We start from the raw sequence: 26,050 nt of genomic DNA on the forward strand, positions 1-26,050 counted from the left end.
AGAGACCATTCCTCCCTACAGCCTGGAGTGCTCCCTTCCCCCCAGCAAAGTGGCGTTTTAAAGAGACGTGGCATTTGACAGAGGGTGTGGGACGGGCTTCTCCCTGTGTGAGAAGTGGTTGTTTGCTTTTCCCTGACAAGGCCCCGGGAGTGTCAGGACAGGCAGGAGTGTGGCCATTGGATGTTGTCCAAAGAAGAGGCTGGGCTTCAGAAGTTGGCTTTGTCCCTTCCAAGGGCACAAGCTTCTCCCCGTCTGCGTCAGAGTTCAACTCTCTCCTCACCCACTGTGGATCAGAAAAGCCAGTCTTCATTGTCCTGGACTTACAGGCCATCCTGAGGGCTGTCCAGCCCATGTTGCGGCCAACACCCTCTGCCAGTCTGGTGGCTGAGGACCCTGGCATCCCACTGAGGCGGTTGGATGTGAGAGCGGGAGCAAGGACTCCCACGTCTCACTCCATCTCCTTGAGTACATTTCAATCCCTATAAACATTACTTTTAGAAAGATAGATATGTTTTCCCTTAAAAAGTTAGGTAGTTGAATTCCTCCACCCACTCCACCCCCCCGAAAAAAACCCCACAGATTTTGTTCCTGTCGGCACATTTTGTAACTCTGGTGAAACAGTCCTGGGTGAAGTTTTGTGTGGGGCAGGAGGGAACGGCTGCCCCTGCCATGTGGGTGCCGATGTCCTGGGTGCTCTGCTAAGCAGGACCTTCCCGGGGGCGGGCAGGCCTTTCCCTCTGGCGGGCAAGCCAAACCCCACAAGCTGGGGAGGACAGCGGGGCCAGGGCGAGGCCAGGCCAGGCCGTGATCACAGCCCCGTAGAGAGCGCTTCTGTGCTTCCGATGTTCACTGTGGAACACGTAGAACATGATCACATGTGTGTGATCATGGGAGGAGACCAGCTTGCACCCCAGGCGCCCCAGGCTCAGCCCTGAGGATATCCACACACTGGCGCCCTGGTGGCCTGTGTACTGTGGCACATGCGGGAGCTCTGGGGCACCTGGTACCTGCCAGCAGTTCTGCTGGTGATTTTCAATCTTATTTCATTGTTAACATGAACCCACCAGGTAGGTGTCCTCATCCCCACTGTGCAGACGAGGAATCCCCAGAGATTAAAGGACCTGCCCATGGCACTCACACATCTCACAGGCGGCAGAGCCAGGACTCAGCCCCCCTCGTCTGACTACACGCGTGCTCTCTGCCCACCCGCCTTCAGCTGCTGGCCCTCGTCCAGGGCCCAGAGCATCTCAAGTAAAGGGGAGCTGTCTTAGTCCCTTTGGGCTGCTGTAACACAATGCCACAGACTAGGGGACTTGTAAAGAACAAAAAATTATTTCCCAACATTCTGGAGGTTGAGAAGATTCTGTGTCTGGTAAGAACCTGCTTCCTGACTCATAGACGGCCGTCATCTTGCTGTGAGAGAGCTCTCTGGAGACTCATTTTATAAGGGTGCTAATCCCATTCATGAGGGTTCCACCCTCATGATCTAAGCACCTCCCAAAGGCCCCACTTCCTAATTCCATCGCACTGGGGGCTGGGATTTCAACATACGATTTTTCAGTGCATTGCAGGAGTCATTCTCAGGACTCATTAGAAGACCCCAGCAGATTCCCAGTTTGGGAAACGTGAACTTACAACACTAAGCTTTCATGCTAGGACAGTGGCTTTTGATTGTAAATCATCATTGCTCAGGGGAAGCTTTTGTTTGTAAAAAATCATCACTGAATGAGAACACATCAAGGACATATCAGACCCCAGAGGAGAGATCAGTACCTCCTACACTGGAGCCCCCTCCCCAAGAGCCCTGCTCAGCTCAGGCTTCTGACCTCGCCAAGAGGCTCCTCCAGAGAAGCACCTCCTCTCATGGGTATTGTTAGTTAGAGTCTAATAGGGAATTCTTGAAGTTGGGACTCAATACCTAAAGGTATTAATCTATAAGGGAGGAGATTTTTGTGCTGTGACAAGCACTGGGGAAACATTAAGAGAAAGGCTCTTCCAAAATAATACCTTACCCGCTCATGAGGCCAGACTAGACTGACAAAACCACTGAAAGTCAGAACCCTAGGCTCAGTCTCAGAAGTGAAGGAACCATAGTCATCCAACCTGGACCCAATGGGTGAATCTATTCAACACCCCTCTCCCTGCTGCCTCTGCACCAGTGGCCCCAGTGGACTCTCCCGGACCAGGACCTGCCTCCCAAAGCCCTCTCTTCTGTGCTGAAAAGCTCCTCCCCGGCAGAGGGAACACCTTTATGTCAAGACAGGGGCTGCTTTTCTTTCACTTCACCCCATTCTGCCTAGTTTTGCCCCAGGCAGTGTGTAGAATAAGTCTCGTTTCTCTTCCTCTGGAGGGTCCTTCAGATGTTTGGAGACAGATGTCATCCCCGCCCGCCCCCCTGCCCCTGCCTTCACCCGCTGCTCTTTCTCCTCTGGGCGTCCACCTCCCATCCTTCAATTCCTTCTTGAGGGCTTTGTTCTGTCCATTGGAGACAGACCTACAGGACCACACTGAGAACCATGCAGCAGAGGGTGGGGTGCCCCCGAGCCCCCAAGCACCACTGTGAAGGCTGCCTTCCCTCCATGGACCTTTTTGTCTCCCTCACTTTTGGGCAGCTGGGATGTGGAGCCTTTTTCATTCCTGGGGAACTGTTTTTCTCTGATCTGGTTCTTACAATGCTGAAGGAACTTCCGTGACCATCCAGTCACAGGGAAGTGGAGACAAGTGACATCCAGGGAAGTGCAGACAAGCCTCTGTAGCCCTTCTCTATTTCCATACAGCAAAGTACCCCAGACCTAGCAGCAGTACACATTTATCGCCTTGGTTTCTCTGGGCATGGCCCAGCTGGGCATCTCTGGCCCAGGCTCTCGGGAGGCTGCAGTCCAGCTGTTGGCTGGGGCTGCAGTCTCATCTGAAGGATGTGACTTGCAGGTAACATGCTGGTTTCCATCCCTGGGTGGGTATAATGGGACCTAATTCCTGATCCCCGGCCATGTACCCTATCGGGGCACTCTCTGGGGCTTTAGGCCCACTCACAAATGTCAACTTGATGATTTTGCTTAACTATTTTAACATTTGCAGCAATTTTACTCAGATAAAAGAGGAGGCACTTTTGTTCCCTGGGGAAGGCCCTCTGGTCCTCAGTTTCCCTCCTCCCTACCTCTTGCCCCTCCCAGTTCTGGGCTATGGGCTGAACCTCCATCTCTCTGCCATTAGAGGGTCCCCTGTCTCAGCCTCGAATCTCGATAGCTGCAGTGGCAGGGAGTTGTGGCAGGAACAAACTAAAAAGTCCTTAAAATGCTGCCGTGATGAGAAATGAAAACCCATCCTCTAAAACTTCTTCAAAAGCTATTAAAACTATGCCATTGGAAAGGCAATACTGTAAACTTACAAGGAGTTAAACTGGCTTCAATGAATAGTCCTGCTTTAAGGAGCCTGAGATGTGGCCTTGAGGGTGCCAGCCTGAGGAGGGCGTCCTGTGTCTGCTGGGTCTGCAAGCTTAAGCTACCTTTGCCCAAGGCAGGACCTTAGGAGCCACTGAAAGGGGGTAGGGTGGTGGGAGAGGGAATATGGGGCTCCTCAGTGGGAAGTGATCCCTGTACTTCTCCCAGGTCCAGACCTCAGGAGCTCCCCCTCCAGATCTATTCCCCCAATGACATTCTCAGGAGTCCCCTTCAGGCATCACCCCCAGCAGGAAACGTGGCCGGCTCTGGGTAACTACTGGCCACTGTGGAGCAGGTCTGCCACTCTGGGCTTTTGGAAAGGCTGAGTGAAACGTCTTAACCAAATGAACCCTACAGAGACCCCAGGCCTTGGTGATAAAAAGTGACAGAAGGACAGGGAGGAAGGGCAAGCAAAAAAAAAAAGTAGGCACAGGGAATTTTTTTTCTGTATCTATTTGAAAGCCTAGCTTCCATCCCTGAGTTTCAAATACAAGTGAGCCCTTAAGTCTAACCCTGCTGAAGGTGTGGATCAGTCTGCCCGATAAGCCAGGTTCTCAGGGCACTCGTGCAGTTCAGAGCTTCTCAGGGAGAAAGTAGATAACTGGATGCACACCGCAGACTTAGCGACGAGATGTTTTACCCACCCTCGCCCCGAGAGATATTTGCATTTTGAAAGCAAAATGAATGGCAGGTTGAGAGCCTAGGGTAGGGGCAGTGCGTCACCCAAAGAAGTGAGTTATTTAACTACTGGTGGGATTTGCAGACATGGAGAGGGTCTTGATTATTTAGGGGACAGAGAATTCTGTGCCCATGAAGAAGCCCGCGCTAACTTGCTAAACCTTTCTTTATATAGTAAGAACATTACAGAAAGGCAACGTGAAAATATTGTTCTTATACACCCAGTGCTACTTTAAAGACACTGACCAGGTTTGCCTATGGATTTTTTTTTTTTTTTTTTTGTGAAGTAAACACTGACAGTAACGAGTACTTTCTGACCACTGACAACCTGCCGGGCTCTGTTGTAAACATCAGTCACTATTTTACTCCTCTTATCAACCCTACAAATAAGTACTGTTAGTGTCCCCATTTTACAGGTGGAGAAACTGAGGCACAAGTGGTCAAGTACCTCTTAGGCTACATGGGTCAGACTGCAGCCTTACGCAGCCTGGGCTCCCGTAAGATCCTGACGTGGGCCGACCCCCTGTCTCTCTCTGTAGGGGCCTTAAGGTATTCTACCCAGAGTTGGGGAACCTGGGCTGCATGGTTGTTCCTGAATGCAACAACTTCAGACAGAAGATCACCTCCTGGACCGAGCCCATCGTCAAGTTCCCTGCGGCCTTGGACGTGAGTGAGCCAGCCTGGCTGGACGGGAGGGTCATGGGTCTCAGGTTCCCTCTGTGTGCTCATCTGGGTGGCATGAAACCTCGTGCAGAGCCAGCTGGGTTGGGTTCAGTGGTCCCAGATGGCTGTTCCCACAAGCACGTGCCTTCTTTAGAGCAGCTCCGCTGCCTTGGAGGAGGTTGGGGTGGGAGGGCCGCAGGCTGGGAGCTTTGGTGAGGCTCAGGGGCCACTCCGCCCGGGCCCCTCCCTCCCCGAGCCCCTGAGCCCGGCTCCTCAGTCAACATGGGGACCAGCCAGGGTGTGCTTTGGAGTCGGCAGAGAAAAGAAAGAGAGAGGGCCTTGTGGGGAGTTGTTTCTCTAGGTGCAGAGGGGCTGGGCTTTCAGAGTGACCTGGATGGGGAGGACCTGGTTCGTAACGGGCGGTGCTTCTCACATAGGCTAAGCAAGCAGAGGTCAGTGCCCTTGACTCTCACGCATCGCAGTATAAGACATGCTCAGAAGTTTACCTTGAGTTGCCTGAAATAAAAAACAGAAACATTTTAGGATTTGGGAATAACCATTCCTTTTGCTGGGAAATGATTGGTACCATCTTGTTCTGGAAGCTTCCCTTGGTTTGGGGATGTGGTAAGCCTGAGGAAGGGCACTGGGAGTGGGAAATGGGGCTGCAGCTGCTGGGGAAGCTGCCCCAGCGTCCTGGTCGCCGTTTCTTTCTTCCTCAACTCCAGGCTGAGCCCCCAAGTTGTCAAGGGTGGAGGGTGGCCCTTGCTTTGTCTGTGTGTTTTGGTAGGAGGTGCCAGTGTCAACCTAGGCACAAGGACTGTGAGGTGTCCAGGACCTGGGCCACGAATGGGTGGAGACCCAGGGTCATGGTCAGGATGTGACCACAAACACGCCGCAGCCAGCCTTCTGGTCCCCTCTGTGCAACATGACCAGGAGAGTCCACAGAGGGCTCCTCCCCTGTCAGTCCAGCCTGGGGTCTGACAGCACAGCTATGACAAGATAACAGGTTCTAGGGTAGGGGGGCTGCACAGACTACTCCCAGAGGCAGAGGCGGAGATCTCTTCTTTTCTTTCTTTTGGTTCCGTTGCAGGACTTGCGGGATCTTAATTCCCTGACCAGGGACCGAACACAGGGCCCCGGCACTGAGAGTGCCGCGTCCTAACCACTGGATGGCCAGGGAATTCCTGAGATTTTTCTTTCTTTAACTGACTTTCACTAGCAGGGAACAAATAGGTGGTGATATGTCTCACGATTTATGAGGCTGAGAACAGGGAGCTGTGACAGGCTATTGCGTTTGCAGCCATGACAAACGTCCTTTCCTCTGGAAGGCTAAGCAAGAGGAGGCCTTCTGGGTGTCCTCTCCCTCAACCCTCCCAGGCCTGGCACACACGCACACGCATGCACGTGCACGCGCACACATCAGCCCTCCCCCCTGGAAACCCTTGGCCTGGATCACGCCCATGGACAGGAGGGAGAAGCGGAGGAAACCTAAGCCTCTCTGATTGTAACTCAGGACAGGAGCAGGGCAGGAGCCTAGTCCTCTAGGGAAGAGAATAGTGCTGCCACTATGGGACAGGACTCTCGACTTCACCCTTAATTCACTTGTCCTTAAGGAGTGAGGAGTTTGGACCAAATACTTTCACAGACCAGTGACTGTCCCAAGAGGGAGTCTAAGCCAAGAGCTCCACTCCCTGTGACATTGCTACATATGTCCACTAGATGGCAGTGTAGACTTTCCTGAGTACCTGGTGCCCTTGGGAGGAACAAGTTTGAAGCAAGTTTGGGAAGCTTTTGTGTTTGATTTGGTCTAGTTGGTATTTATTGTCCTAGCGTATAGGCACAAAACGCAGAGAAGATATCACCCCCTCCAGATCCTGAAATCTCCCATCCTGTCTCAGCCCAGAGATGGGGCAGGCAGGAAAACCTGGAGATTTAAGAAGGATGCAGACCTGTGATTAAGAAATCCAGGGAGGGCAGAGATTTTACAAAGGATGGTTTGGTCAAAGTGGTGGAAAGAAAAAAAAAAGTACTGTTCTACTGCTGTAGAACTGAAGTTTACGGAAATGTGCCCTTTGAGAAAGCAGGTTCAGCTAGAGTATCAAAAGCTACCATTTATCGTGTGGTACTTACTTTATGTTGGAGACTGTTCATACATCGTTTCATTTAACGTACTCATCAAGTTAAGTATTTCTTTAGTCAAGACTGTTAATAGCAAGTGACAAAAGTGAACTCAAACTGGCTTATGCCAAAAAAGAGGGAAGGCATTACTGATTCACAGACTGAAAACTCTAGGGAATACTTCAGGCATGGCTGGATCCAGGTGCTCAAACAATGTCACCAGGAATCTATCTGTCCCTTTTCTCTACTTTTTTCTATGCTGGTTTTTCTGTGTAAATAGACTCTTTCTTTGTGGTGCCAAAGGTGATCTTATCAGCTTCAGAGTTATGTTTTAGTAGTTTATTAACCCAGTGGGAATAGATTGACCCCATCCAACCATTAAAAGTTCCAAGATTTGTCCTGTTTGGATCACATATCCATCCCTGACCCAAATAGTGATGCTGGCAGCCCCACTTAATCTAGAAGGGCTGAGAGCAGAAGAGGATGGTTCCCCCAAAGAAGAATCAAGGTTCAGGTTATCAGAAGGGGGAAAGGATGTTGGGTAGTGAAAAACAAGAGAAGGTGCTGGGTCCCTCAGAAGTGGGGGTGGGGGGGAGCCCGAGCCCTTAGTGACAGAGGAGAAGATGAAGGCATTTCCTGTGGGCCAGGGCCTGATGGAAAAAGGCAAGAGATTGGTGACTGGTTAAGTGGGGACAGTGCCTTGCTTTAAGGGGAATTAAAGCAATGCCACCAAAGAAGCAGCTGCCAGTGGACACACCCAGGGAGTCCCGCCCCCCCCCCCCCCACCACCAAGCAAGCCCCGAAGCCCTGGAAGGAGGGGTGCAGTGAGCAGGGGACAGTGCCTCTGTGCCCAGCAGAGGTCTTCCTGCCTGCACACCATTGCTCAGGCCACTTCCCTAGACTTGGACCCTGTACTCTGGGACACCCTGCTCCTACCAAGATGCGTCCTCCTCCAAGAAGCCTTCCCTGCCTGCCTCCCTCTGGGTTCTACCCCTATCCCTGGCGAATCCCTTCTTGTTCTGAATTTTTTTTTTAATGTCCCCTACCCTGCAAACCCAGTGTTTACTTGCCTCTGTCTTGTATTGTGGTTGCTTAGTCACATTTCCCATAGCATCAACCAGTTTATAAGCTCTAGGAGAGCAAGACGATGTGTTGTATTTCTCTGAACCACCCTCAGCCCCTGCCAGCATTGCAGACCCCATCTTGGCTGACTGGGTGGCCAGGTGGCTGAATGGATGAAGGAAGGAATGCATGAATGGCAGGTGGACGGACACCTCCTGGAGCCTGAGCTCTGAGGTGCATGAGCTCAGTGGTTTGTGCTTTAAGCAGCCAGGGTCCTGGGCCCTCTGAAGGACTCTGGGCCAGCACTAGTCTCTCCTGTACCAGGGTGGGTGGGGCTCGGGGTGGGTAGGAGAAAGCAGGGAGAGAAGAGGAAGTCAGGTGGGTTCCCAAGAAGGCAAAGTAGTGCAGCACAATGTGGATGGTCCCGGTGCCAGCAGCCACTGAGAGTTGAGAGAGGTGTTGAAGTAAGAAGCTTTCCTCCCCTGGCGCTGTGACAAACATTAAGAGGCAAACATCTTAAAACATATCCCTTCTCAAGCCAGTGAAGACTGAAAGGCCCCTGAGAAGCTTCTTGACTGGGGCTTATTCTTCACCTTGAATTTAACCAGCTGGAATCCTTTTGAAGGGAAGAAATTGCCATTAAGTGGGGAACGTGCATTGCATTAGAGGGAAGGAACACAGACCACAGCCATCCTTCCTGTGGTCCCTTGGCTTTCCAGTCAGGCTCAGCTCAGCCCTATTTCTCCTCCCTGGAAAGCTGGTGACCCTGGGTGTCCTCCTCCTGGGCTGGGCAGGCACATCCCCACATCACCCTGGACCTGCAGCATCTGCGCAGCTGCCGTTTGGGGACCACCTCCTTGCCCTCGTTGACCCAAGGTAGAGACACAAGTCTCAGCACAAATTTTATAAAGGCCTGGAGATCTGGAGACACACGCATGGGGCAGAGTCACAGACTCTCCTCGCTGAAAGAGACCTCAGGGGTCCCCAGCCCACCTCTCATCTTTCTTTTTACATACAGAGCAGAAAATTGGGAGCTGCTGCCGTCACGAAGTGATTAGCCGTGCAGGACATGGGGCTGCCAACACCCAGGTAGCTCTGCTCAGAGCAGCCCCTGATGGGTGGGGCGAGTCCACCAGGCTCGTTCAGGGAAAGATGCCAAGAGGGGGCACGCGTACGTGCAGGGGGCAGCTAGGTGCATTTGCTCCTGGGACAGCAGCCAGCGCACAGTTTGGTGCTGGGGACATGAAACGATTCACTTAACAAATATTGAACACACAGGCACCCTGTTAGTGCTGGAAATTCAAAGATAAAGAGTACTGTCACGGAGCTCCCAGTCTAAGGTGGGGAGACAGACAGGTGGACAGATAGCAGTGATACGGTGTCAGTGCTTCAGGAGAGGAACCTCAGGTACCACGAGGGCTGGGGAGGACAGTCAAGCTGAGTCGGGGCCAGGGGAGGCCTCCAGGAGGAGGTGACCCCGAGCCGAACCATGCCGGTGACTAGGCAGGGGATGGACAGGGGAGACGGGATGGCCAGGTGAGGGATGAGGCTCTGGAGGGGGCAGGGCCACACTCTGAGGGGCCACAGATGCTGCTTCGTGGGCTCTGCTGTGGAGTCTGAATTTTATCATGAAGGCAGGCTGGGGAGGGGTTCACCATTTGACGTTTGGGCTGGTGGACGTGATCAGATTAGCAATTCAGGAAGGTCCCTCAGGCAGGTCACTGAGGTGCGGGTGGGAGGATGGAAGAAAAGGGAGGCTGGAGGCAGGGAGAGCACCTGCTGAAGCAGAAGGGGGATGGCATGGACTAGGCATGGGCTTGAGAATGTAAAGGAGGTCGAATCCACAGGGCTTGGTGACTGTGGAGGAACGGGGATTGCAGGGGAGGAGAGAGTCAGTACGACCCTCCGGTTTCTGTGACAAGCAGGCGGGCGGCTAAGGGTTAGGCTGAGCATGTAATACATCCTCTGAAACAAGATGTTTTTGAGAGTGAAGGGGAGGTACAGTTGATATCAGGATGAAGGGTGTGATTGGGCACTGTCCCTAATACTGTTGCTGTCACTAAGCAAGGGACACAGGAGAAGGCCAGGATCTACAGGGACCACAGGCAGTGGCGACAGCTTTGCGTCACTGAACTTGAGGCCCCCCGTGTGCACCCCATACGTGGATTGACAGTCCGATGCTGGGAAGAGAAGGCAGGGCTGGAGGCCTAGCTTTGGGTCCTTGGCATCCTGGGGTTGGGGGTGAAATCTTCAAGGTAGCGGGGCTCCTCAGGGGGAGGGTACAGAACGGCCAGCAGTGGCCAGCCTATAGAGGTCAGGTCAGACAGACACAGGGGAGGTTGCTGCAGGGCCAGGCTGGGGAAGAGCTGTCGGATTTGCCCAATTCCCTGGCGCTGCTCTTGAGTAAGGGGAAAGGAGTTTCAGGACAGTGGGCCTGGGGAGAAGGTCAAGTCAGGACAGGGTAAGGAGTTTACCGGCAGGGGTTCACCAATATACCAGTGATGCTTTAGGGAAGAATTAATGAGGTGTACCTGTAACCCAGTGCCTGGCGTGTGATAGGAGCGTAATAAATGGTGTAGGTTGTCATATGATAAGAGACTGCTCTGTAGTCTGAAGGGTAAAAGGCACAGGAGAAGGGTTTGGGCTTCTGGAGGCTCTGGAAGGAGCCAGTGAAGTGGTAACAGAGAGGGGGACCGACAGGTGGAGCCAGGCCTGGGAAGGCAGGTGAGCAGAGCCACCCAGCACCCAGGCAAGGACTCATGCATGGAAGAGAGCCTGCTCACATGTCATTTTACCCTTCGTCCTCGGTCAAAGGCTGCTGAAGTCACCCAGCTGTGTCCCACCCCAGCCCAGGCCACTCAGCCATCTGTTATGGGGGCCCCTCCGTTTCTAACCTCTGCAGTCAGGTTTCAAGGCCATAGAGAAACTTCCCATGCAGGATTTCACACAATCCTCCTAGCAGCATTGAGAGCTAGGCAAAGTAGGGATTATCCCCACAACTGCAGGATGAGGGATGCTGCCCAAGGTCAAGGTTACGCTCACCAAAGCTGGGGGTGTGGAAGAACCAGCCTTAGACGGCAGGTTTCCCACCTTCCAGTTCACTGCTCTTTCATCTTCGAAATGTTGCCTCTCAAATTTACCCCAACTCCTGGAGAACAGCCCCTGATGTCCAGATTCGGGGTGTCATGCACGCCTCCATTCCCTGGAGCAGATCCCACCCCTCTGCCAGACACTGTCACAGGAGCCAGGGACACACACAAAAACAAGTCCCGACTCTGCCCACGAAGGGCGTCTCGTAATGGTGCGAACGGAAGTTGCTACCACTGTTAAGAGGATGACCTCAAAAGCGCTTGTGTGGCTGATGTTTTGCTCCCGGGCACCTTCGTTTAGGGAGCTTCTTGGCCTTGATCTTCATTTCCAGTCCTCTTTATCCCCCACCACCTTTCCTGTCGTTATACCCTCTGCTCCGGGGTTTACAGAACCGCTGGTCAGACCTTTCAATAAAGCCGCCTATTCCCAGTCCACAGGGATGTTCTTCGGGGCACAGGCAAAAAGGGTGTTTGTTCCGTAACTGAGCATCTGATGGTGGCTGAGAGCGTCCAGTCAAGTGCTGGGGAAATGGGTTCCAGATGTTTTTCAGATCAAATAATGTTTCTTTGAAAAAACTGTGTGGGCTGCTCCACCAAGGGGGCAGATGGAGCCTGAAAGGCAAGTTCAGTAGGTTTGCATCCTGGTTTAAAGAAGAAAAGGTCATTGAGCCAGTGTGTGTGTTGGGGGGTGGGGAGGCTTGCCGCGCACTTGGGAACCTGTCCCCGGGGTCTGCTGGGAGTGTGAGCAGAGGCTTCTTGGATTTTCTCATCACTGCCTAACCTTGGTCGGAGCCATTTAGAGGGACAAACACATGAATTTTGAATGCTGCAGCGACTTGTTGCCTGCTCTCGCTGGAGAGGGAGAGGCGGCTTAAAGAGGAGTCCAGAGAAAGACGGTGGGGAGTTTTAAATGAGTCATAGTGTCCTGAATTGTTTGTTAACACGGGCGGACTTGGGGGTGAGGGAGGAGAGGAGGAGGTGGGGTGGGCCTCTGCTGGTGGAGCAGCTGTTAGGAAGAGGTACCCACTGCCGTCTGAGCCCTCCCAGGGGCAAGGGCCTGAGCACCGGGGCTGGAGTGGCTGCTGGGGGCTGGGGGCCGCCAGGGCAGTTGTCATGTCAACCGGACTTTGAGGGTTTCTCTCCCTCCCCAGGGAACCCCTGACACCCGCCAGCATGTTCTTTTTTGGAGCCCACGTGGCCCGTAACCTTGACCACGTGGGACCAGCAGAGTGGGTATGGGTGTCTCAGCTTTACAGATGTGGAAACTGCAGCTCGAGAGATTATATATCTATTTCATTTTTAATACTTTGCTTTTTAGAGCAGTTTTAGGTTCACAGCAAAACTGAGTGGAAAGTACAGAGACTTCCCCCAGGCAGCCTCCCCTGCTACCAGCATCCTCCGTGAGAGTGGTGCCTTTGTTACAACTGATGAACCTACACTGATACGTCATGATCACCCAACGCCCTTAGTTTACATAAGGGGTCACTGCAGGTGTTGGATGTCCTATGGGCTGGACAAATGTGTAATGACAAGTATCCACCATTACAGCATCATACAGAGTGTTTTCACTGCCCTACAAATCCCCTGCGCTCTGCCTTTTCATCCCACCCTCTTCCCTAACCCCTGGCAACCGCTGATCTTTTTATTGTCTGCATAGCTCTGCCTGTTCCAGAATGGCATATAGTTGGAATCACACTGTCTGTAGCTTTTTTGGATTAACAGCCTAGGCTACCACCCGGGGCTCCAGTTCCAGCACTTTCTTCGCCGTGCAAGGTTCGGTAATGCTGTCCATCTTTGCCCAAGGCAGTGGCCAGTTGTCCTATGGCTTAGCTTCCCTTCTAGGAATTGTGCTTCTCTTAACTGGATACTTAGGAGTGGACAGGACCCACCTATGCCTGCCTGTGGTGTCAGTTTCACTGTTATAACCACTTGTTTACTTGTCTGTTCTCTGGCTACAAGGTATACTGGCTGCAGGCAGAGACCTTTGTCTGCCTGAGAGACAGGCAAGAAAACAGGCAGCTCCCTGGCCGTGAGATTCACGCTCCAATATGGAGCTAAGTGCAGGGTGCTGGGGTTAGGGTTGTCTCTCAGTAACAAGAGCATGTTACAGTTTTTCAAAGCCCTTTCCCTGTCCCGATGGTCCTTATCTCTGATCAGTCCTGAGAGGTGGGCCAGGCAGGGGTCTCTGCCCATGATGGGGAGCCCGAGGCTTCATTTGACTATCATCACAACCTTGTGAACATCAGTTTGATCTAACACAGAGAGATGTTACGTGATGAGACCAGAGCTCGAGGGCTTTGGTCCCTATACTGAGCTCTTTCCTCCGCCCGCTCCGTCCCATTGGTCCCGGGTGTACAGTCCATGGCGATGTTTATGACCATTTTCCACGCAGCCAGACTCTGTGCTATGTGCTTTACAGACATGGTCACACTAAAACCTTACAGCCAGCGGCACAGTGGGGATGATTACCTTCATTTTACATGTCAGGAAACTGAGGCACAGAAAGATTCCAGAGCTCATGAGCAGAGTCAGGATATGAACCCAGGTCTGTGTGGGCTCCAAAGCTCATGCCCTGACCACAGCACTGCCACCTAAGGGGTAGAGAGCAACCTGCAGTGCATCCCAAATGCCCGGAGCTGTTTCCCAACCACCACCTTGGCACCAGGCTCCAGGTTCAGGAAGGAGCCAGTCCCTAAACCAACACAGGGAAGGAGTGGGTTGTGGACTTCCTCTTGTTCATCAGCCCTTATGGGCTGATGGAGGCCCGGCAGTGTCAAGTGACTTAGCAAAAGGACAGGTCGGGGGGGGGTGGCATGCAGCAGTGTGAACACATCAGGGCCTGTTTCCTCTGCACCTGCAGGTCTGCACCGCTAATCCAAGGTAGAGTCAGGAGAATCCCTTGGACATTCTAATTCCCAGGCCTGAGTTCTGCTGGCCACATTGGGAATGCAGACACCCTTGAGGCACCTGTAGAGGCAGGCAAGGCCCAGAGGGCCAGGAGGGAGCAGGGCCAAGCCCAGCTGGTAGGCGTGGCTCTCCAGGCCCTGCTGGTTGGAAGGTGGAGACAGCCTCCTCTACCTCCTGGGGCTGCAATTGCAAGAGCCAACACCAGGGGGAGATAGGCGACCGTCATCTTGGTCGGTCAAAGGGAGCAGGCTCGCTGGCCAGGATCTCAGGTGCTGGGAGATAATGGCCAGCACGGAGGGATGATGGAGACCTACCTGGTAATAGAGAAACAGAGGGTCCCTGATTTGGGTTGCGTGTGTTCGCCTCTGCACCCCTTGCTCACCTATCCTTTGCCAGCTGGCTGTGGAAATGCCGTTCTTTTCAAATACAAATATGCCTGGACTGGAATTCCTTACACCAGAGGCCATGAACTAGAAATTCCTTCAGGGGCCAGGCCCCTAATCAGGTGGGTGAAACAGCTGGTTAGAAGGCGAGGAGGAGGGCAGAGGCAGACTGTGCACAGAGGATGCCCCTCACATCCCACCTGGTAGTAAAAAGTTGTTTTAAATTGTGCGGGTGGCCCTCTGTTCATCCCGTTTTGCTTGGCTGTAGGCTTGACATGCAGAATAGAAATCGTCTGGTGGGACTGGGAGTTGCTGGGTGTGGGAGCTGACCCCTTGGTTCACAGAGCGCTTGGAGCCCGAGGGTTGGTCTGAAGCATCCAGGCCCCTGGCTTTGCACAGACCTCGTCTTACATCCTAGTTCGTTGCTCGTAATGCCATGACTTTGGGCAAGTTACTTCTCCCTGAGATTCCTTTTCTTCACCTTAAGACACGTAAATGATTGATTTCTGGTGAGATCAGCGGTCAGTTATCAATCCTGAACTTTCTCGGCCCATAAGCTGCATTTGGTCGGGCTGGTCTCCTCCTAGACACATGCTTTTTCCCCTGGCTTCTGGGACCCGCACACCCCAGATGTGCCTTCTCTGTTTCCAGGTCTTCACTTTCTGGTCCCCTCTGTAGGGTGCTCCTCCTCCCACCAGCCTCTCCATGCGGGATATCCCAGGCCTCAGGGTTTGGTCTTCTTGTCATCTCTCCACTGTTAAGAGCCTGGCCAGGGCCACCTCCTTCCACCCAGATTATTACAGCAGCCTCCTAACTGGTCTCCCAGCTACCACACCTGTCCCAAACGCCCAGAGTATCCTCAGCAGAGCACCAGAGAGAGCCTTTACATCTCCAGGTCAGATCAGTTCACTCCTCTGCTCAAAATCCTTCCATTTTTCCTCAGGTTACCAGAAGAAGAGCCAGAGAGCTCACAGTGGCCTACAAGACCCAATATAACCTGGCTCATTGTCACCCCTCTGACCTCGACTCCTGCCATGTTCTCCTTGCTCACTGGCTGCAGGCCTCCTAGCATCCCGTCTGCTTCTTGACCACAGCAGCCATGCTGGAGGGCCTCGCACAGCAGTTCCCTCTGCCCGAGTCTCTCCTCCCCCTCACGTCGTCATGGGGCACATCCTCACCTCCTTCAGGCTCTGCTTAAATGTCATCTTCTCAAGGAGGCCTTCCCATCCCCTAGCCTGGGCACCCCGAGCCCCCTCATCCCTCTCTACTTCTTTATCACCTTCTAACCTACACATCGTTTCTTCAGTTATTATGTTTGTGTGTTTGTTTTGCCTATTCCTGCCTCTGCTCCACAGCTGGGATGTAAGCTCCATGAGGGCAAGACTCTTTGGTTCATTTGCTAATGTATCCCAAGCACTAGAAAAGTCTCTGCCACACAGTAGACACTTAATAAATATTTGTTGAATGAAGATTATTGAATGATGGTTACGAGTGATCATGTATGTAAAGCCCGTTGGTGCCAACACAGGAAGCATTCAGGAAATGATGATGGCGATGGTGGTGGTGATGGTGGTTATAATCTCCGACGCCCGGGTGACTAGTGCATCCTGCAACATGACAGCTTAGGCAGGGCAATGACTAGAAGACATGCGATACAAGGCGGAGGGTTTTGGCTTCTTTCTTTTTTTTTTTAGGGGTTTAAGGAGAGATAACAGAGAGCAGGAGATGGAAGGGAAATATTTTATCCCTCGTTGGAAAGGAATAGACCGCCATGGCTGAACACAGCGCTATGCAGAGAATAGACACTAGTGGAATGAATGAGTAAATCCCTTGCCTTGTCAGCCCCTGCAGGGATGACTTTAGTACCTGGGAAAACAGGCTTGGCAAAAAGTTTTAGGGGCTGAATTGAAATAGGCACGATGGAAGGAAGGCAGTTATCTTCTGAGGCTGGACAGAGCGGGGCAGCCTGCCGCAGCATCTTCCCAGATGGCGTCCAGAGTTAACCACCCTCTGCTTGGGATCACAGCATCCTGCCTGGTACTTATTGACTCTTGGGGCCCTTTGGGTGATTGCACTGAAGAGAAGATCCACATTTCTGGGGAGCTGAAGTACCAGGTTCCCTCTCCCCCACCCTTACCCCCTATACCTCTTCTTCACGCAGACCTGGTATTTGGTGAAATGCAATGCCAGCAAGACTGCTTTTAGTTCTCCTTGCAAGTAGAGTGACGGTTAATTTCAGGTTTGGAACCTAATCCCTTGATTTCTAACGTGCAAAGACTGAAGCTGCTTGCCAGCTCTCCATGCATCTGGCGCTCCCCATCCTCCATCTCCCCAGCTCAGATGGGAAACAAAGCCACGTGAGGTGTACCTTTTTCAGTGTGTAATCGTGGAGCAGCTATTTCCTCCTCCCTGTTCATTTCTTCCATTCACTAGCAAAAACCAGGGCTCCGTGGAAAGGTGCCTGCAAGGCTGAGATCTCCTGAAAGGCAGGAGCGGCAGGTCAATCCCTGCATCTCCCTGGCAACCATCTCTGACCTGGCCCTGCAGACTCCAGCCTCAGGACCATTAGACAAGCAAATGCGGAACCCCACCTGTAGAAATCCAGGCATTTTAGAGCAGTCGGTGTGAAATCAAAACCACAAAGCCATAAAATGGCTAGAAAAGCAACATACAGATAAATATTTACTGGATTGCATGTTAGAGAAGATCTGCCTAAGCATAAAAATCAGAAGACAAAGTCATAAAGGAAAAAAAGGATGGGTGTGAGTTACAACAATATTTGAAACTTCTGCACTTTAGAAAATGGCATAAACAAAATAAAAATCCAGCAACAAACTCAGAGAACATATGTGCCACAAATACGGCAAAGGATTATTCTCTCTATGCATAAAGAGCTCTTATAAATCAATAAAGAGAAGATGAATACCGCATAGAGAACGGGGGCAAAGGGTGCTAATAGGTGATTTTAGAGAGAAGAAAGTTCATTAAAAATGTGAGGGGAAACCTCAATTCCATTTATAACTCAAAGAAATATAATTTTTAAAAACGGTATAGACTTCATTTAAAACCCACCAAATTTGCACTTTGGATTTTTTTTTTTTTTAAGGAGAGTGTGCATTACAGGTAGAAGTACAAATTGCTTCTACCTTTCTGGAGGGTGATTTGGTAATGTATATTAAAGTTATTCACACGTTCATTGCATTTGAACAATAATTTTAGTTCTATGAATTTATTCTAATCTGATTAATGAGATACACACAAATTGATGTAAAAGGATGTTCATTGTAGTGGTATTTAAAATAGCAAAAGAAAAAAGCAAAATCATCTAAAAGTTCAACAATAGACTGATTAAATAGAATATGTTCTATCCGTATGAAAAAATACCATGTAGCTATTAAAAATCATATTCTCAGGGAATATTTAAGGCTTTTGGAAAGTCTTACAATATGTTTTTAAGTGAAAGAAACCAAATGATAAAACAGTAATTTCACTATAGTCCCAATTTTCAAAAATTATATCTTTTTATGCATGCAAAAAAAAAAAAAAACTAGACGAATGGAGAATACATCAAAATGTTAACATTGGATCGCTCTGAGTGGTGGGATTAAGGGTGATTTTTATTTTCTCCTTTACACTTGTCTGTAATTTCCATATGTTCTCCGGTGAATGTGTATTACTTTAATAATAAGGGAAAAAATGCTATTTGGGGAGAGAAAAAAGTGAATGCTAAGAGGAAAAGGCTTCAGCTACCCAAATGGTCTGAGTGCTGGTTGCTGTGGAAACTGTAACTTTGAATTGCCCAACTTTTTGTGAATTACTTCCCCGCTCTGCAGGGTTAGTGCTAGGGCTGGATTCAGCATTACCCGGGCAGGCGTGGGCATGCGTCCCAGGGGGCTGGTGAAACTGAGGGGCCCTGCGTCAGGCAAAAGCCTATCATAGGAGCACCCTGGGGTTCATTCTGGCTCCCCCTCCCCTTCCACATATGGAGGGATCTGGTGTCCCACAGGGGATGCCAGGGCACAAGCTGCCCCATGCACAAATCAGCTGCGGAACCAAGAAGAAGCCCACTGCCTCTCTGAAGGGGTCCTCCCAGTGCCTTGTGGGGTACTGATGGTTCTCATTCATCAGCCTTTCTCCACTCCTAGCCTGGCACCTAAGGGCAGGGTCCCAGCAGTGGTGTGGGGGGGTAGGGCAGACAGCTGATGCAACTGAGTCCCAGAGACAATTTGCTGAAGTGGGGCATCTAAACAGAGTCCCAGCCCCACTTTGAGCTTTGACCTCATGCTGTCATGCCTGCCTTCTCTCTACCACCTGGAGAGCAATCCTTGCTCTGAAGGGGAGTCAGTGAAGCACGAGCCCCAGGGCCTTTCAGGAAGCTGGGGGCTGGGTACCCCGAGTGCAAAGGCGCTCTCAGATGCCTATTCTCGGAACACGAATGTCTCACTGCCATTTGTGAATCCTGCTCCGAGCTCTAGGGTGTGGAGAACTGGTTGATTTATAGATCGAGGCAGCCACAAGTTGGAATTTTAAAAAGCAATGTGTCCTTTGAGCAGGAGCCCGGGCTGGGGGCTTTGCAGGCTGTCGCTTTGTCCCAGGGACCAGATGGAACTTGTTTTTCTGTTCACTTGGGGGTTTAACCCTTCGTGCACTTCCTCCCCTACAGCCCCACTCAGGAGTTGCTGCCTTTGGGGCAAGGAGTCATCCATGAGACCGAATCCACGCATTTGAGCCTCACAGACATTCACTGGATATGCCTCATCCTTCCAGTCCCCTGCCTTTGCCGGATTATTTTGTTTTATTTAGCACAGTGACATGTGCCAGGCACTATTCTAAGGGCTTTAGCAATACTAACCCATTCACTCTTCACAATCATTATTATCCCAGATGAGTAAACTGAGGCACAGGTAGGTTAAGCAATTTGCCCAAGGTCACACAGCTGGTGAGTGATGTAGCTGGGATTTGAAGCCCAGCCGTCTGGTTCCCAAATTTGTGCGTTTAATCACAAAATCATGGCTGCCTCTCAGATAGTAGGCAAATGGATTCTGCTCTTAACAGTTCGGAGTTCCTGGGGTGATTCTTTCCACGTAAGCTATGAAAGCATAAGGTACCATCAGCATCAGCATGAGATGGAATCCAAGTCCCAGGCGTTCGTGCCTGAAATATCACTGCTGCTTCGGATCTGTCTCACCTGATGCTCCTTCAGTCTGATTCTCCCTGTTGATGAGGTCCATGCAACGTAACGAGAGAGGTCCAGGGTTCAGTGCCTCCTCCACTCTACCCACAGACTGTGCGAACCCAGTAGGATCCGGGGTCCTTGAGTTTGGAACTTCTGTTCTGCTGGAAAAACTTTGTGTCATGTACAGTTTTCCTCCAACAGGGGTCCTGGGGTCTGCCTTTGGGCAAGCTGTCTTGCCTATTTATGGAGCAGAACCCACAGGGCTCTGCAAACCTTTGCAAAATGTTGGAACTCCGGGCAGATGGAGCTGTTCCTTACCCTAGGGAAGTCACATGGTTCTTTGTCCCCTCTCTACAGGGGCAGGAGCTGGACAGAGACTGGGGCTGTGACAGAGCGGTGGTCAGAGTTGGGTGTCCATGGCACCCAGGCTGTGTAAGGAGAGGCTGCAGCCCGGGGAGAGACTAAGAAGGCTTGTCACCTCCTCACCAGGGTCCTAAGTGCCCGCGGGAACACTCTGCCTCATGCCATGAGGTTACAGGGGCCCTGGGGAACTTGGGGTGGTCTACCCAGGAAGTGACATGGGGCTTGCAGTCATTTGATTAAAATGGCACTACAATGACACCACACTTGAGAGTGAGCTGTTCTTTCTAAGCTCACCTTCTGGATGATCGAACCTTGCCTGTTTACATACTCCAACTTCTTATTTTAACCGTTTTGCATGGAAGTCTTTTTAAAATAGATTACATACGACCCTGCCTTCTTAAACAGTCTAATGAACATATTTTAACCTCTGCTAAATGATTACATGTCATCACTGTAAACATCTGTCACAGACGGTGCCCTTGCTACCCATGAGCATTTCTTCTGTGTGCAGACAGGAGTTGCCGAGTCCTAGCGGCTGAAGCCACGCCCCCGTGGGCAGGTCCAGCCTGGCCCTGCGGGGGAGGTAGCCCTGCTGATAGGTCCTCTAGGACAGGGAATCAGAACCCTGGGGGCTGCCTCAGGGGCCCTGCAGTGTTTTCTCCCACTGTGCCTCTGACACCAAATGTGGAGGTTTTATCCACACCGACACCAGCTCTCCAGCTCTCCATTTCTCCCATGCGGAGTCCTACGATTCAATGCGCTTCTCACCGAACTACCCAGACTTAGTATCAGACTCCACAGGTTAAGGGCTCAGTCCCACAAGACCATCCTGGATTCAGACGCTCATCACAAGTATTGGTGCCAAGGGTGCCCACACTCTCTCCAGCTTGGCTAAAGAATTAGGGTCCCCACTACACAGCCCCTTTCAGGTTCAATAATTTGCTAGGAGAGCTCACAGAACTCAGAAAACAGTTTTCCTACTATTACTAGTTTATTATAAAGGACACAACTCAAGGAACAGCCCAGTGGAAAACACGCATAGCACAAGGTATGGGGGTGGGTGTAGCACGGAGCTTCCATGCCCTCTTCAGGAGCACCACCCTCCCAACACCTTAATGAGTTCACCAACTCAGAAGCTCTCCAGATCCCATCGTTTAGGGTTTCATTATATGGAAGTTTCATTACAAAGGCATGATTCATTGAATCATTGGCCATTGGTGATTGACTCAGTCTCCACCTTCTCTCCCCTCCCTGGTGGTCTGGGGATGGGGCTGAAAGTTCCGACCCTCTAATCATGCCTTTGTCTTTCTGGGACCAGCCCCCATCCTGAATCTAGCCAGGGGCCCTGGCCACCAGTCATCTCATTAACACACAAAAGACAGTCTTCATCACTCTGGAGATTCCAAGGGTCTTAGGAGCCCCATGCCAGGAACCAAGGCCAAAGACCAAATACATGTTTCTTATTATGGTACAGTGTGTTTGACAGTGTAGAGAGTGGGTGGGTGGTATTGCAGATGACTTTATGTAAAATCAGGCAGGACCACGAGGGGACTCATCCCTCTCCAGGGGTCGCAAGCTGCCGGTTAACATGACCCACTCCTTCTAGGAGCATAGGCAACTCCAAGAGGGCAGAGAGAGTCAGTCAGCTTCACAGCTGAAGGCCCTGAACCTAGGACTGTGCTGGCACCTGGCAGGTGCCTGATGGATAGTTACCGATTGTGTACTTGACAAGCAAATGACTCTTTTGCACCAGTCACCTGGTTTCATGTTATTGTCCTCATCAGCCTCCCTTTTGCTGTCCCTGAGTCTTCAGTGACTCTGTGATGCGTCACTCTTTTCACAGTGGTACTGAGAACGAAAGCCTCAGTTCTGTGTCTGTGCTCTGCCCTCACTGTAGAGGGAGGACGTGCCCAGGAGAGGGGCTCAGAAAGGAGAACAGGGATCTTGCAGAACAGGAGTCTGAGAAACTTGTGGTCCAGCTGCCCCACCCAACATGGAGCTTCTTTTCTCTGGAGCCAGTTCTGTCTTAGGAATATAGGTTTTATTTTATTTTCACAAGGAGCGCAGACTCTTTTAGAAAATTACAAGTGATAGCTGTAGGGATCAAAGAAATTTGTAGTTATTTGTTTCTACACAAAACCACCCAACACTGCTAAAATTACTTTTAAAATTTATTTTCCTCCTGTCATCTGTTATTTCTTGCTCCTGTCAAAGATGATTGGTATCCTTATGTCCCTTCTGATCTGCGACAGGATGGGAAAGCTGATAACTGAGAAGGTCAGAATTATTTCTAAACCGAGAGTAAACAGGCTCAAAATGAGGACGTGAGTCAGGTGTCTGAGTTTTTGCCTCCGAGCCCTGTGACGTATTTGAGACTCCTATGTGTGTGTTTTTCAGAGGCGAGGGATGAGAAAAGCAGCACAGGGGGCTCAGAGCATGTGCTCAAGGTCTAGAAAGACAGATGTGAGTTCAGATTCCGGTTCTATATCCAACTAGCTTCACTAGTTTCTCAACCTCTTAGCCTCACTTTCCTCATCTGTGAAAGCAGGTGATAATATCTACTTTTGAGAGGATTGAAGGGGAAAATGGTCAAAGGAGCCAATTTGAGAGCAGAGAACTTTCCCACAGTTGGCACTTGTCCTTTTCTTTCTGATGCTCCGCCGTGTTCCGGACACTTGGGGTCATCAGAGAGGTGACCTCTTGAGAAGTCATTTTTATCGTCTCTCACATTTAAAGAGACTGTCACACGTTTTGTGTTCCTCATCCTTGTCTCATAATGGTTCTGTGGGGCTGGCACAATGGGTACCATGATCCCCAGTTTGCAGATGAGAAAGCTGAAGCTGAGAGAAGTTAAGGATCTTGCCCAAGTTCACGTGGCAGGTGGGGATGGAGCCCCTACCAGAAGCCCCCTCTCCTGACCTTCTCCTGCTTTCTCTATGCCTCACCCCTCCTGTTGTCACAGGCTCCGCCTCCATGTTTTTGACTTCCTCGTGTGCAACATGAGCTAATAAAACCTTCCTGGCCCTCCCTGCTGCCTCTTGGGGTCCAAGATGGGTTAGATGCTTTCCCAGGCCCCAGGTGCTTCAAGAGACATGATGCCCATGAAAGCTCTTTGAAAAAGTAAAAGCAGGACGCACGTGAATGCTGCCATTTTTCTGCAATATTTTAATCCCTTTCTAATAACACTAGGTAGGTGAGATGCCTGACACCCCTCCTCCCTCTATCCCCACCCTGCCTCTTATCCCCTCCCCCAACGACAGGGGGAAGACAACCAGCAGTCAGAGCAGCTTTCCAGAGAGGAGCCTTGCTCCACAGAAACCAGAATCCTGGGGGCTCAGCATCAGGCCCTACCAGCAGGACACACACCCAAAGAACCTTCTAAAACGCGAGTCTTCCTTAAGCCTGGGCTTTTCAGAATTAACGATTTTAATGGCCCAGCTACCTCCTGTGAGCACTTCAGAGCCCTCAGACAGGGATAAGGGCTGAGTGAGCCCTGCTCTCGCTTGTCACCGGAGGGTCGAGGGTCGAGGCTCTCCAGGGAGGGGCTGGCAATTGTTCAAAGGGCCTTGGGCTGGGGAAGGGGAAGGAAGGGGAACGGATGGCCGGGTGCCCACAGCCCTTGGCTCTGTAGGTCTGCGTCCAGCTTGCTGAGGGCGGCTTTCCCCTCCAGAGAGCAGGGCGTGGTAAGACCTAACTGGTCAGGTGTGGTCCTAAGTTCTTCATGTACCGCCATCCTTTAATATTCTCAGCAATACTGTGAGGTGGGGGCTATTATCATCCCCTTCTTCCAGATGAGGAAACAGGTGTGTAGCTGGCCCCAGGTGGTAAGCTTCAGAGCTGGCCTTCAAACCCGGGCGATCTGGCTCTAGAGGCTGTGTATTAACGACCATGCTTCACTGGTGGTCTAGGACAGTGGACTGTAATTCCAAGTCGCATTTCCTCGGAAACATCCACAGGAGGGACTAGCAAAGGGAGACGGGTTTAGTTTCCCTGCCTCATCTAGTTTTCCTGGTGAGGCCGATCCCTCTCTGCCTTGCTCAGCTCTTCCCCTCTGGAGAATAAGGGAGCCGCATCAGGGCTCAGCCCTTTATTACTAACACCTTTATTACTAACAGGGCTCTCCAGCTTGCCTCGCCCTTCATACTGGCTGCTGTATTTCAACCACAGATTTTCTCTTACAAGCTGTGTCTCATCTACCCCTCAGACCCTCGAGAAGGACTTAGTAACTCCAGAGGAGAAAGAAAAGAGGCAAAGAGGAACTAACAGACATCCCAGGGGCCCACTATCACTCCTCCTGGGGAGGCAGAGCATGAGGGAAATACCTAATTCCCTAGGGCAAGAACATCAATGGTTGTCTTTCAAAATTTACCCTAAACCAGAGGTTAAGAGCACTTTGGTTGAGGTTCTTCATGTTGGATTGTGCTGTTTGATAACTGAGAGAATACTTATGATTTTCTCAGTTGGTATCTTAGCTCAGGCTGCCATGACAGACTGGGTGACCTGAACAACAGAAATTTGTTCCCACAGTTTTGCAGGTTGGGAAGCCCAAGATCAAGGTGCTAGCCAGTTCAGTTTCTGATGAGACCTCTCTTCTTGTCTTTTCTTATAGACAGCTGCTTTTCCTCTGTGTCCTCACGTGGAAAAGAAGGAGAGAAGAGAGAGAAAGCTCTCTGGATTGGAGTCTCTTCTTATAAGGGCACAAATTCCATCATGAGGGCCCCACCCTCATGACCTCATCTAAACCTAATCACCTCCCAAAGGCCTCACTTCCAGATACCATCACATTGGGCACCAGGGCTTCAACATGTGAATTTGGGGTGGCCACAAACATTCAGTCCATAGCAAATTGGAAAGACTAAGGGAAGAGCATGTTTAGGGGATGTGTGCAAGAACTCTGATCTGAACATGCTGAGTTTGAGGTGTTATCAGACATCCAGGGGGAGATGTTGAGTGAGTTTTTATACAGAAGAGTTTGATGTTCGAAAGAGAGGTCCAGGCTGGAGATAGAAATGGATTTGAAACTTCTGCAAACCACAGTTTTCTCATCTCAAAATGGGATGAGTAATACTCATCTCACAGGGTTGTTGTAAGGTTTGAATAAGGAAAACAAAATGCTTTGTGATGTTTTTATGCATGCTAAAACCAGAGAGCTAATTTTTGGAAGTTACATGGCAGCGATAAGCCTGGCTAAAATTATGACATAGTTTGTCTTTGGTACCTCAACCCTCCACATATTGTGTCCTTTCCCACATCGTTTCTTCCCCTGAGACAGGGCAGCATGTTCTTTCTTCTCCACCCCACCCCCATCTATGTCTGTTCTTCTCAAGCACATCACAGTGTGGTGACTGATAGCAGCTTAAAATGTTATCTGCCTCAAGGGATTTTGCATGCTAAGAGGCTGAACCAGTCTTAAATTTAAAGAAGAAAGAGAAGTGGGGGGTGGGGGGGTGGGGGGGTGCGCTGTAGTTTCTCAATTAGCGGAAAAATCGACTTTACTCAATATTAAGTTTTTCCCCCATACTTTTGTTGTCTTTCTTAAATCTTTTTCTTTCCCTATCAGTGTCTACATTAAGCTTTAGTTTATTTATTTAGCATATATAATACGTATTTTTGTTATATTTAGTATGCTTGATATTTGATTTACCAATATATTTGTTTATATCTATCCATATATAAAGATACTTATCTATCTATCGATCAATTGATCAATCTATCATGTATGTGGAGAGAGAGAAACAGAGAACCATCATATACTATGTATCAGTATAAGTTGAGAACTACTGAGCTAAAGAAAAGAGACACTAATGGTGGGTTTTTAGGCATCTATATCAGGTGATGAGATGGATTGAGGCTTCTGTCACCTCTGAAATTGTCCTGTCATAAATTGTCACCTCCTAACCACAACGTAATGCTGGTTGTACCAATCAGCAAATTAGATTGGGAGAGTCTTAATAATTGCTGACCCTCAGCTTGAACAAGCAGAGAGAAGCCAAGGATAGCTGGGGGAAATAAGGAATGAAATGAGTGAAGTGGTTTTTCTAGGTATCCAGAACTAGAAAAATCTTACTGCACCAAATGTCAGGAAAGTTAGTGTGAGATGCATCTGATTCAGCCCCAAGAAACCCATGGAGGGAGGGATGGAAGGAAACATCATTTGGAGGATGAAAGGAG

General features: G+C 50.5%; 1 protein-coding gene across 2 annotated transcripts in view; it reads left to right on the top strand.

Moving 5' to 3' along the window:
* Window positions 1-26,050, top strand: part of PEBP4 (phosphatidylethanolamine binding protein 4) — a 235,862-nt gene that overhangs the window by 36,665 nt on the left and 173,147 nt on the right. For both annotated transcript variants that reach the window (XM_057724906.1, XM_057724905.1), the window contains exon 3: window positions 4,658-4,784. In XM_057724906.1, coding sequence (XP_057580889.1) covers window positions 4,658-4,784 — 127 coding nt within the window. The remainder of the gene's footprint in view (window positions 1-4,657; window positions 4,785-26,050) is intronic.

This window comes from Hippopotamus amphibius, chromosome 2 (assembly GCF_030028045.1).
Source record: "Hippopotamus amphibius kiboko isolate mHipAmp2 chromosome 2, mHipAmp2.hap2, whole genome shotgun sequence".
NCBI lineage: Eukaryota > Metazoa > Chordata > Mammalia > Artiodactyla > Hippopotamidae > Hippopotamus > Hippopotamus amphibius.